Genomic DNA, 13,047 nt, shown 5'->3' on the forward strand with positions numbered 1-13,047 from the left:
CGGGGGGCTCATGTCGGGGGCTCATGTCGGGGGCTCATGTCGGGGGCTCATGTCGGGGAATCATGTTGGGGGGGCTCATGTCGGGAGGCTCCTGTCGGGGGGCTCATGTCGGGGGGCTCATGTCGGGGGGCTCATGTCGGGGGCTCATGTCGGGGGGCTCATGTCGGGGGGCTCATGTCGGGGGCTCATGTCGGGGGGCTCATGTCGGGGGGATCATGTCGGGGGGGCTCATGTCGGGGGGATCATGTCGGGGGGGCTCATGTCGGGGGCTCATGTCGGGGGGCTCATGTCGGGGGGGCTCATGTCGGGGGGCTCATGTCGGGGGGCTCATGTCGGGGGCTCATGTCGGGGGGATCATGTCGGGGGGGCTCATGTCGCGGGGCTCATGTCGGGGGGGCTCATGTCGGGGGGGGGCTCATGTCGGGGGCTCATGTCGGGGAATCATGTTGGGGGGGCTCATGTCGGGAGGCTCCTGTTGGGGGGGGCTCCTGTCGGGGGCTCATGTCGGGGGCTCATGTCGGGGGGCTCATGTCGGGGGGCTCATGTCGGGAGGCTCATGTCGGGGGGGCTCATGTTCGGGGGGGCTCCTGTCGGGGGGCTCATGTCGGGGGGCTCATGTCGGGGGGGCTCATGTCGGGGGCTCATGTCGGGGGCTCATGTCGGGGGGCTCAGGTCGGGGGCTCCTGTCGGGGGGCTCATGTCGGGGGCTCATGTCGGGGAATCATGTCGGGGGCTCAGGTCGGGGGCTCCTGTCGGGGGCTCCTGTCGGGGGGCTCCTGTCGGGGGGCTCATGTCGGGGGGCTCATGTCGGGAGGCTCCTGTCGGGGGGCTCATGTCGGGGGGCTCATGTCGGGGGGCTCATGTCGGGGGGGGCTCATGTCGGGGGGGCTCATGTCGGGGGGCTCATGTCGGGGGGCTCATGTCGGGGGGCTCATGTCGGGGGCTCATGTCGGGGGGGATCATGTCGGGGGGCTCATGTCGGGGGGGGCTCATGTCAGGGGGGGCTCATGTCAGGGGGGCTCATGTCGGGGGCTCATGTCGGGGGCTCATGTCGGGGGGCCCCTGTCGGGGGGCTCGTGTCGGGGGCTCATGTCGGGGGGGCTCATGTCGGGGGCTCATGTCGGGGGGCTCATGTCGGGGGCTCATGTCGGGGGGCTCATGTCGGGGGGGCTCATGTCGGGGGCTCATGTCGGGGGATCATGTCGGGGGATCATGTCGGGGATCATGTCGGGGGATCATGTCGGGGGCTCATGTCGGGGGCTCATGTCGGGGGGCTCATGTCGGGGGGATCATGTCGGGGGATCATGTCGGGGGCTCATGTCGGGGGGCTCATGTCGGGGGGCTCATGTCGGGGGATCATGTCGGGGGCTCATGTCGGGGGGGCTCATGTCGGGGGCTCATGTCGGGGGGCTCATGTCGGGGGATCATGTCGGGGGCTCATGTCAGGGGATCATGTCGGGGGATCATGTCGGGGGCTCATGTCGGGGGATCATGTCGGGGGATCATGTCGGGGGCTCATGTCGGGGGGATCATGTCGGGGGGCTCATGTCGGGGGATCATGTCGGGGGATCATGTCGGGGGCTCATGTCGGGGGATCATGTTGGGGGCTCATGAATCGTCCTTTCAAGGGCGGGCGATTTAAAAAAGGCTCGACTTTAGCTAAAAGACATAACTGATCAGAACTTGCTTTAACCACATTGTCAATTTGTTTGTACTTTTTAAAATTGTTGTCAAAGACAAGCGTTTCTTTTTTGGAAGACAAGTCATCGGAATTAGACAGAATCACCAAATAAAATGTACTCGGTCTTCTACCGACTTCAAGTCGATTTCCAGTGGAAAAGCTTTTGAATCGAGTTTTAAACACAACAACATAAGATACGACTTGTGACTCACCTTTGAGAAACTTTGCCTTTTTGAACTGTTTGTACCAACGTCCAAAGTCATGACACTTAGAGGCGGAGACATTTGCATAATAAGTGCTGTTCACGATGGACGAGATCATGCTCTGAAACACAAGAACACAGTCTGTAGAGCTCTGAAACACAAGAACACAGTCTGTAGAGCTCTGAAACACAAGAACACAGTCTGTAGAGCTCTGAAACACAAGAACACAGTCTATAGAGCTCTGAAACACAAGAACACAGTCTAAAGAGCTCTGAAACACAAGAACACAGTCTGTAGAGCTCTGAAACACAAGAACACAGTCTATAGAGCTCTGAAACACAAGAACACAGTCTATAGAGCTCTGAAACACAAGAACACAGTCTGTAGAGCTCTGAAACACAAGAACACAGTCTGTAGAGCTCTGAAACACAAGAACACAGTCTATAGAGCTCTGAAACACAAGAACACAGTCTATAGAGCTCTGAAACACAAGAACACAGTCTATAGAGCTCTGAAACACAGGATGAAGCGGGAGCGTTCACAGGGTTAATAACACAGTCTGTAGAGCTCTGAAACACAGGATGAAGCGGGAGCGTACACAGGGTTAATAACACAGTCTGTAGAGCTCTGAAACACAGGATGAAGCGGGAGCGTTCACAGGGTTAATAACACAGTCTGTAGAGCTCTGAAACACAGGATGAAGCGGGAGCGTTCACAGGGTTAATAACAGTCTGTAGAGCTCTAAAACACAGGATGAAGCGGGAGCGTTCACAGGGTTAATAACAGTCTGTAGAGCTCTGAAACACAGGATGAAGCGGGAGCGTTCACAGGGTTAATAACACAGTCTGTAGAGCTCTGAAACACAGGATGAAGCGGGAGCGTTCACAGGGTTAATAACAGTCTGTAGAGCTCTGAAACACAGGATGAAGCGGGAGCGTTCACAGGGTTAATAACACAGTCTGTAGAGCTCTGAAACACAGGATGAAGCGGGAGCGTTCACAGGGTTAATAACACAGTCTGTAGAGCTCTGAAACACAGGATGAAGCGGGAGCGTTCACAGGGTTAATAACACAGTCTGTAGAGCTCTGAAACACAGGATGAAGCGGGAGCGTTCACAGGGTTAATAACACAGTCTGTAGAGCTCTGAAACACAGGATGAAGCGGGAGCGTTCACAGGGTTAATAACACAGTCTGTAGAGCTCTGAAACACAGGATGAAGCGGGAGCGTTCACAGGGTTAATAACAGTATGTAGAGCTCTGAAACACAGGATGAAGCGGGAGCGTTCACAGGGTTAATAACACAGTCTGTAGAGCTCTGAAACACAGGATGAAGCGGGAGCGTTCACAGGGTTAATAACACAGTCTGTAGAGCTCTGAAACACAGGATGAAGCGGGAGCGTTCACAGGGTTAATAACAGTCTGTAGAGCTCTGAAACACAGGATGAAGCGGGAGCGTTCACAGGGTTAATAACACAGTCTGTAGAGCTCTGAAACACAGGATGAAGCGGGAGCGTTCACAGGGTTAATAACACAGTCTGTAGAGCTCTGAAATACAGGATGAAGCGGGAGCGTTCACAGGGTTAATAACACAGTCTGTAGAGCTCTGAAACACAGGATGAAGCGGGAGCGTTCACAGGGTTAATAACACAGTCTGTAGAGCTCTGAAACACAGGATGAAGCGGGAGCGTTCACAGGGTTAATAACACAGTCTGTAGAGCTCTGAAACACAGGATGAAGCGGGAGCGTTCACAGGGTTAATAACACAGTCTGTAGAGCTCTGAAACACAGGATGAAGCGGGAGCGTTCACAGGGTTAATAACACAGTCTGTAGAGCTCTGAAACACAGGATGAAGCGGGAGCGTTCACAGGGTTAATAACACAGTCTGTAGAGCTCTGAAACACAGGATGAAGCGGGAGCGTTCACAGGGTTAATAACAGTCTGTAGAGCTCTGAAACACAGGATGAAGCGGGAGCGTTCACAGGGTTAATAACACAGTCTGTAGAGCTCTGAAACACAGGATGAAGCGGGAGCGTTCACAGGGTTAATAACAGTATGTAGAGCTCTGAAACACAGGATGAAGCGGGAGCGTTCACAGGGTTAATAACAGTATGTAGAGCTCTGAAACACAGGATGAAGCGGGAGCGTTCACAGGGTTAATAACAGTCTGTAGAGCTCTGAAACACAGGATGAAGCGGGAGCGTTCACAGGGTTAATAACAGTATGTAGAGCTCTGAAACACAGGATGAAGCGGGAGCGTTCACAGGGTTAATAACACAGTCTGTAGAGCTCTGAAACACAGGATGAAGCGGGAGCGTTCACAGGGTTAATAACAGTATGTAGAGCTCTGAAACACAGGATGAAGCGGGAGCGTTCACAGGGTTAATAACACAGTCTGTAGAGCTCTGAAACACAGGATGAAGCGGGAGCGTTCACAGGGTTAATAACAGTCTGTAGAGCTCTGAAACACAGGATGAAGCGGGAGCGTTCACAGGGTTAATAACAGTCTGTAGAGCTCTGAAACACAGGATGAAGCGGGAGCGTTCACAGGGTTAATAACACAGTCTGTAGAGCTCTGAAACACAGGATGAAGCGGGAGCGTTCACAGGGTTAATAACACAGTCTGTAGAGCTCTGAAACACAGGATGAAGCGGGAGCGTTCACAGGGTTAATAACACAGTCTGTAGAGCTCTGAAACACAGGATGAAGCGGGAGCGTTCACAGGGTTAATAACAGTATGTAGAGCTCTGAAACACAGGATGAAGCGGGAGCGTTCACAGGGTTAATAACACAGTCTGTAGAGCTCTGAAACACAGGATGAAGCGGGAGCGTTCACAGGGTTAATAACACAGTCTGTAGAGCTCTGAAACACAGGATGAAGCGGGAGCGTTCACAGGGTTAATAACAGTATGTAGAGCTCTGAAACACAGGATGAAGCGGGAGCGTTCACAGGGTTAATAACACAGTCTGTAGAGCTCTGAAACACAGGATGAAGCGGGAGCGTTCACAGGGTTAATAACACAGTCTGTAGAGCTCTGAAACACAGGATGAAGCGGGAGCGTTCACAGGGTTAATAACAGTCTGTAGAGCTCTGAAACACAGGATGAAGCGGGAGCGTTCACAGGGTTAATAACACAGTCTGTAGAGCTCTGAAACACAGGATGAAGCGGGAGCGTTCACAGGGTTAATAACACAGTCTGTAGAGCTCTGAAATACAGGATGAAGCGGGAGCGTTCACAGGGTTAATAACACAGTCTGTAGAGCTCTGAAACACAGGATGAAGCGGGAGCGTTCACAGGGTTAATAACACAGTCTGTAGAGCTCTGAAACACAGGATGAAGCGGGAGCGTTCACAGGGTTAATAACACAGTCTGTAGAGCTCTGAAACACAGGATGAAGCGGGAGCGTTCACAGGGTTAATAACACAGTCTGTAGAGCTCTGAAACACAGGATGAAGCGGGAGCGTTCACAGGGTTAATAACACAGTCTGTAGAGCTCTGAAACACAGGATGAAGCGGGAGCGTTCACAGGGTTAATAACAGTCTGTAGAGCTCTGAAACACAGGATGAAGCGGGAGCGTTCACAGGGTTAATAACAGTATGTAGAGCTCTGAAACACAGGATGAAGCGGGAGCGTTCACAGGGTTAATAACACAGTCTGTAGAGCTCTGAAACACAGGATGAAGCGGGAGCGTTCACAGGATTAATAACAGTCTGTAGAGCTCTGAAACACAGGATGAAGCGGGAGCGTTCACAGGGTTAATAACAGTCTGTAGAGCTCTGAAACACAGGATGAAGCGGGAGCGTTCACAGGGTTAATAACACAGTCTGTAGAGCTCTGAAACACAGGATGAAGCGGGAGCGTTCACAGGGTTAATAACACAGTCTGTAGAGCTCTGAAACACAGGATGAAGCGGGAGCGTTCACAGGGTTAATAACACAGTCTGTAGAGCTCTGAAACACAGGATGAAGCGGGAGCGTTCACAGGGTTAATAACACAGTATGTAGAGCTCTGAAACACAGGATGAAGCGGGAGCGTTCACAGGGTTAATAACAGTATGTAGAGCTCTGAAACACAGGATGAAGCGGGAGCGTTCACAGGGTTAATAACACAGTCTGTAGAGCTCTGAAACACAGGATGAAGCGGGAGCGTTCACAGGGTTAATAACAGTATGTAGAGCTCTGAAACACAGGATGAAGCGGGAGCGTTCACAGGGTTAATAACAGTCTGTAGAGCTCTGAAACACAGGATGAAGCGGGAGCGTTCACAGGGTTAATAACACAGTCTGTAGAGCTCTGAAACACAGGATGAAGCGGGAGCGTTCACAGGGTTAATAACAGTCTGAAGAGCTCTGAAACACAGGATGAAGCGGGAGCGTTCACAGGGTTAATAACAGTATGTAGAGCTCTGAAACACAGGATGAAGCGGGAGCGTTCACAGGGTTAATAACACAGTCTGTAGAGCTCTGAAACACAGGATGAAGCGGGAGCGTTCACAGGGTTAATAACAGTCTGTAGAGCTCTGAAACACAGGATGAAGCGGGAGCGTTCACAGGGTTAATAACAGTCTGTAGAGCTCTGAAACACAGGATGAAGCGGGAGCGTTCACAGGGTTAATAACACAGTCTGTAGAGCTCTGAAACACAGGATGAAGCGGGAGCGTTCACAGGGTTAATAACAGTCTGTAGAGCTCTGAAACACAGGATGAAGCGGGAGCGTTCACAGGGTTAATAACACAGTCTGTAGAGCTCTGAAACACAGGATGAAGCGGGAGCGTTCACAGGGTTAATAACACAGTCTGTAGAGCTCTGAAACACAGGATGAAGCGGGAGCGTTCACAGGGTTAATAACAGTATGTAGAGCTCTGAAACACAGGATGAAGCGGGAGCGTTCACAGGGTTAATAACACAGTCTGTAGAGCTCTGAAACACAGGATGAAGCGGGAGCGTTCACAGGGTTAATAACACAGTCTGTAGAGCTCTGAAACACAGGATGAAGCGGGAGCGTTCACAGGGTTAATAACAGTATGTAGAGCTCTGAAACACAGGATGAAGCGGGAGCGTTCACAGGGTTAATAACACAGTCTGTAGAGCTCTGAAACACAGGATGAAGCGGGAGCGTTCACAGGGTTAATAACACAGTCTGTAGAGCTCTGAAACACAGGATGAAGCGGGAGCGTTCACAGGGTTAATAACAGTCTGTAGAGCTCTGAAACACAGGATGAAGCGGGAGCGTACACAGGGTTAATAACACAGTCTGTAGAGCTCTGAAACACAGGATGAAGCGGGAGCGTTCACAGGGTTAATAACAGTCTGTAGAGCTCTGAAACACAGGATGAAGCGGGAGCGTTCACAGGGTTAATAACAGTATGTAGAGCTCTGAAACACAGGATGAAGCGGGAGCGTTCACAGGGTTAATAACACAGTCTGTAGAGCTCTGAAACACAGGATGAAGCGGGAGCGTTCACAGGGTTAATAACACAGTCTGTAGAGCTCTGAAACACAGGATGAAGCGGGAGCGTTCACAGGGTTAATAACACAGTCTGTAGAGCTCTGAAACACAGGATGAAGCGGGAGCGTTCACAGGGTTAATAACAGTCTGTAGAGCTCTGAAACACAGGATGAAGCGGGAGCGTTCACAGGGTTAATAACACAGTCTGTAGAGCTCTGAAACACAGGATGAAGCGGGAGCGTTCACAGGGTTAATAACAGTCTGTAGAGCTCTGAAACACAGGATGAAGCGGGAGCGTTCACAGGGTTAATAACAGTATGTAGAGCTCTGAAACACAGGATGAAGCGGGAGCGTTCACAGGGTTAATAACACAGTCTGTAGAGCTCTGAAACACAGGATGAAGCGGGAGCGTTCACAGGGTTAATAACACAGTCTGTAGAGCTCTGAAACACAGGATGAAGCGGGAGCGTTCACAGGGTTAATAACAGTATGTAGAGCTCTGAAACACAGGATGAAGCGGGAGCGTTCACAGGGTTAATAACACAGTCTGTAGAGCTCTGAAACACAGGATGAAGCGGGAGCGTTCACAGGGTTAATAACACAGTCTGTAGAGCTCTGAAACACAGGATGAAGCGGGAGCGTTCACAGGGTTAATAACACAGTCTGTAGAGCTCTGAAACACAGGATGAAGCGGGAGCGTTCACAGGGTTAATAACACAGTCTGTAGAGCTCTGAAACACAGGATGAAGCGGGAGCGTTCACAGGGTTAATAACACAGTCTGTAGAGCTCTGAAACACAGGATGAAGCGGGAGCGTTCACAGGGTTAATAACAGTATGTAGAGCTCTGAAACACAGGATGAAGCGGGAGCGTTCACAGGGTTAATAACAGTATGTAGAGCTCTGAAACACAGGATGAAGCGGGAGCGTTCACAGGGTTAATAACAGTCTGTAGAGCTCTGAAACACAGGATGAAGCGGGAGCGTTCACAGGGTTAATAACAGTCTGTAGAGCTCTGAAACACAGGATGAAGCGGGAGCGTTCACAGGGTTAATAACAGTCTGTAGAGCTCTGAAACACAGGATGAAGCGGGAGCGTTCACAGGGTTAATAACACAGTCTGTAGAGCTCTGAAACACAGGATGAAGCGGGAGCGTTCACAGGGTTAATAACACAGTCTGTAGAGCTCTGAAACACAGGATGAAGCGGGAGCGTTCACAGGGTTAATAACAGTCTGTAGAGCTCTGAAACACAGGATGAAGCGGGAGCGTTCACAGGGTTAATAACACAGTCTGTAGAGCTCTGAAACACAGGATGAAGCGGGAGCGTTCACAGGGTTAATAACACAGTATGTAGAGCTCTGAAACACAGGATGAAGCGGGAGCGTTCACAGGGTTAATAACACAGTATGTAGAGCTCTGAAACACAGGATGAAGCGGGAGCGTTCACAGGGTTAATAACAGTATGTAGAGCTCTGAAACACAGGATGAAGCGGGAGCGTTCACAGGGTTAATAACAGTCTGTAGAGCTCTGAAACACAGGATGAAGCGGGAGCGTTCACAGGGTTAATAACACAGTCTGTAGAGCTCTGAAACACAGGATGAAGCGGGAGCGTTCACAGGGTTAATAACACAGTCTGTAGAGCTCTGAAACACAGGATGAAGCGGGAGCGTTCACAGGGTTAATAACAGTATGTAGAGCTCTGAAACACAGGATGAAGCGGGAGCGTTCACAGGGTTAATAACAGTATGTAGAGCTCTGAAACACAGGATGAAGCGGGAGCGTTCACAGGGTTAATAACACAGTCTGTAGAGCTCTGAAACACAGGATGAAGCGGGAGCGTTCACAGGGTTAATAACAGTCTGAAGAGCTCTGAAACACAGGATGAAGCGGGAGCGTTCACAGGGTTAATAACAGTATGTAGAGCTCTGAAACACAGGATGAAGCGGGAGCGTTCACAGGGTTAATAACACAGTCTGTAGAGCTCTGAAACACAGGATGAAGCGGGAGCGTTCACAGGGTTAATAACACAGTCTGTAGAGCTCTGAAACACAGGATGAAGCGGGAGCGTTCACAGGGTTAATAACAGTCTGTAGAGCTCTGAAACACAGGATGAAGCGGGAGCGTTCACAGGGTTAATAACAGTCTGTAGAGCTCTGAAACACAGGATGAAGCGGGAGCGTTCACAGGGTTAATAACACAGTCTGTAGAGCTCTGAAACACAGGATGAAGCGGGAGCGTTCACAGGGTTAATAACACAGTCTGTAGAGCTCTGAAACACAGGATGAAGCGGGAGCGTTCACAGGGTTAATAACAGTCTGTAGAGCTCTGAAACACAGGATGAAGCGGGAGCGTTCTGTCTGTAGAGCAAGTTTGGAACCAGAAACACTCAGACATTGTCCCACTCTAACCCGGATAAAACATGATCTCTAAAATACGTGCTCATAAATATTCTAATAAATATAAATGTGGCGCACACCTTTAGGCAGAAGAGGCTCAGGGTGATAAATAAAACATGTGCCTGAAACACCATCACCACAGAATGTGCCTCAATAAACACTTCTTTATGTCACTGAGCTTCATTTCTTTCACGTTCTAATACATTTCACTGTGTTTGGTACTTTAAGTTGTAAAAGGAGCGTCTTGTGAAGAAGCTGCTGCCACCGCCCTTCCCCCTCTGATTCATGCATTTATGTATTTGTGTATATATATTTATTTATGCATTTCATCATTTATGTATTTATTTATTTATTCGCAGCAGCAGTGGGGCAGGAGCGCTCCACAAACCCCAGGGTGAAACACTGAATGTACTGCAGCCGACAGAGCCCGAGAACAGCTCCAGTCACGTTCATGGAACTATCATCTCATTTAAAGCTAAATGTCCATCAAACTTTGAAATTGTGAAATAGTTGATTGACAGATGTGAATGTGCAGCTTGTAGTACAAACTGTAGTATAAACTGTAGTACAAACTGCAGTACAAACTGTAGTATAAACTGCAGTACAAACTCTAGTATAAACTGTAGTATAAACTGTAGTACAAACTGTAGAACAAACTGTAGTATAAACTGTAGTATAAACTGTAGTACAAACTGTAGAACAAACTGTAGTATAAACTGTAGTATAAACTGTAGTACAAACTGTAGAACAAACTGTAGTATAAACTGTAGTATAAACTGCAGTACAAACTCTAGTATAAACTGTAGTATAAACTGTAGTACAAACTAGTACAAACTGTAGTATAAACTGTAGTACAAACTGCAGTACAAACTGTAGTATAAACTGTAGTACAAACTGCAGTACACACTGTAGTATAAACTGTAGTACAAACTGCAGTACAAACTGTAGTACAAACTAGTACAAACTGTAGTACAAACTGTAGTATAAACTGTAGTATAAACTGCAGTACAAACTCTAGTATAAACTGTAGTATAAACTGTAGTACAAACTGTAGAACAAACTGTAGTATAAACTGTAGTATAAACTGCAGTACAAACTCTAGTATAAACTGTAGTATAAACTGTAGTACAAACTAGTACAAACTGTAGTATAAACTGTAGTACAAACTGCAGTACAAACTGTAGTACAAACTAGTACAAACTGTAGTACAAACTGTAGTACAAACTGTAGTACAAACTGTAGTACAAACTAGTACAAACTGTAGTATAAACTGTAGTATAAACTGTAGTACAAACTAGTACAAACTGTAGTACAAACTGCAGTACAAACTGCAGTACAAACTGTAGTATAAACTGTAGTACAAACTGTAGTACAAACTGTAGTACAAACTGCAGTACAAACTGTAGTATAAACTGTAGTATAAACTGTAGTACAAACTGTAGTATAAACTGTAGTATAAACTGTAGTACATGCTGTAGTACAAACTAGTACAAACTGTAGTATAAACTGTAGTATAAACTGTAGTACAAACTGTAGTATAAACTGTAGTATAAACTGTAGTACAAACTGTAGTATAAACTGTAGTATAAACTGTAGTACATGCTGTAGTACAAACTAGTACAAACTGTAGTACAAACTGTAGTATAAACTGTAGTACAAACTAGTACAAACTGTAGTATAAACTGTAGTATAAACTGTAGTACATGCTGTAGTACAAACTAGTACAAACTGTAGTATAAACTGTAGTATAAACTGTAGTATAAACTGTAGTACAAACTGTAGTACAAACTGTAGTACAAACTGTAGTACAAACTGTAGTACAAACTGTAGTACAAACTGTAGTATAAACTGTAGTATAAACTGTAGTACAAACTGTAGAACAAACTGTAGAACAAACTGTAGTATAAACTGTAGTATAAACTGTAGTACAAACTGTAGTACAAACTGTAGTATAAACTGTAGTACAAACTGTAGTACAAACTGTAGTACAAACTAGTACAAACTGTGCTCTCATAAACTGCCTAGTATCAGCAGATGAAGTGATGACAGGACAGTCACACAGTGAAATATGAGTGAAATATAAGACAAAGCGTCTCACACAGAATATCAGGCACATTCAGTTCAAATATGAGACAAATGTATTGGAAATATGTCTAAAAACATTCCACATGACGTTGTAGAGTCAGACTGCAGGTGAAGCAAATAAGTTCTATTCTTTCCTATTTTATATTGATATATGGATAAAATTGTATTTATGTATTCGTGCAGTCTGTTTATATATGCATATATTTATGAATTCACAGTGTATGTATTTATGTATGTATATAATGTATTCAGGGCAGCCGCACTTTCTCCAGCATCTCAGAGAAGAGCAGACTAAACAACTGACAAAGATAAAATATGTTTAAAGTATATTGTATATTCTTAGTTTCCCAAAAGCTTCATTTTCAATGACGACAATGGCAAATACTTAAAGCTCTTTAAAACCTTCTGAGAAGAGTTCTGTGTGTTATTCATCATAAATACAGTACAATGCACTCATATGACTACGAGTGTGTGTAATGTATAGTATGTAATTATATATATATATATATATATATATATATATATATATATATATATATATAAATAAAGCTGTGGTGGTGGACATTGCAGTTCATGAGATGGAAAAGGAACGTGAGAAACTAGAGAAATCCCAAGGCCTCAGAGAGGAGCTGGAGGAGGTCAGGCTGGTGCTGTAGTGACCGGAGAACTTGGGGCAGTGACCCCCAAACTGGAGGAGTGACTTGAGCAGAAAAGTGCAGGAACAGTAAAGATACTGAAGAACCATCCAGCTCCCAGGGGCCTCCCAGGGGCCTCTGGAGGAGGACCCAGGGCCCAGGGGCCTCCCAGGGGCCTCTGGAGGAGGACCCAGGGCCCAGGGGCCTCCCAGGGGCCTCTGGAGGAGGACCCAGTGGCCTCTGGAGGAGGACCCCAGCTTGAAGGCGGAGCACCCGCGGAGGTGAGGAAGACTTTTTTGATACATATATTTCTTCTTGGTTGAAGTTTATCTTAGACATCTAGAGTTTCCATCTGTTTGCGGCTCATTTGCATATTCCACTGTCATATTGATCTGTCTAATTATTTGTAATAAATCTTCATAAACCACATTTGGTAAATTTTCATTTCCAGAAAACGGGTCAATGTCACGGTTATGTTCTCACAACAAGTCACATTTTAATTCATTGATTAATTCATCAAGATATTTGATGATAGAGTTGTTTAACGCCTGATACAGGATGTGGCCCACAATAACTAACATACAATAACTCTAACATAC

At 47.0% G+C, this 13,047-nt stretch overlaps 1 protein-coding gene across 1 annotated transcript in view; it reads right to left on the minus strand.

Annotated features, from left to right (window-relative positions):
* The window catches only part of satb1a (SATB homeobox 1a), a 46,190-nt gene extending 33,403 nt beyond the window's left edge, over positions 1-12,787 (minus strand). The window contains exons 1-2 of the mRNA XM_072448411.1: positions 12,599-12,787; positions 1,894-2,005 (exon numbers count right to left, since the gene is read on the minus strand). Coding sequence (XP_072304512.1) covers positions 1,894-2,005; positions 12,599-12,787 — 301 coding nt within the window. The remainder of the gene's footprint in view (positions 1-1,893; positions 2,006-12,598) is intronic.
* Positions 12,788-13,047: the final 260 nt, after the last annotated feature.

The sequence above is a fragment of the Eucyclogobius newberryi genome, unplaced genomic scaffold, assembly GCF_026437365.1.
Source record: "Eucyclogobius newberryi isolate DKJ021-1_F unplaced genomic scaffold, fEucNew1.0.hap1 SCAF_16, whole genome shotgun sequence".
In the NCBI taxonomy this organism is placed as follows: Eukaryota; Metazoa; Chordata; class Actinopteri; order Gobiiformes; family Gobiidae; genus Eucyclogobius; species Eucyclogobius newberryi.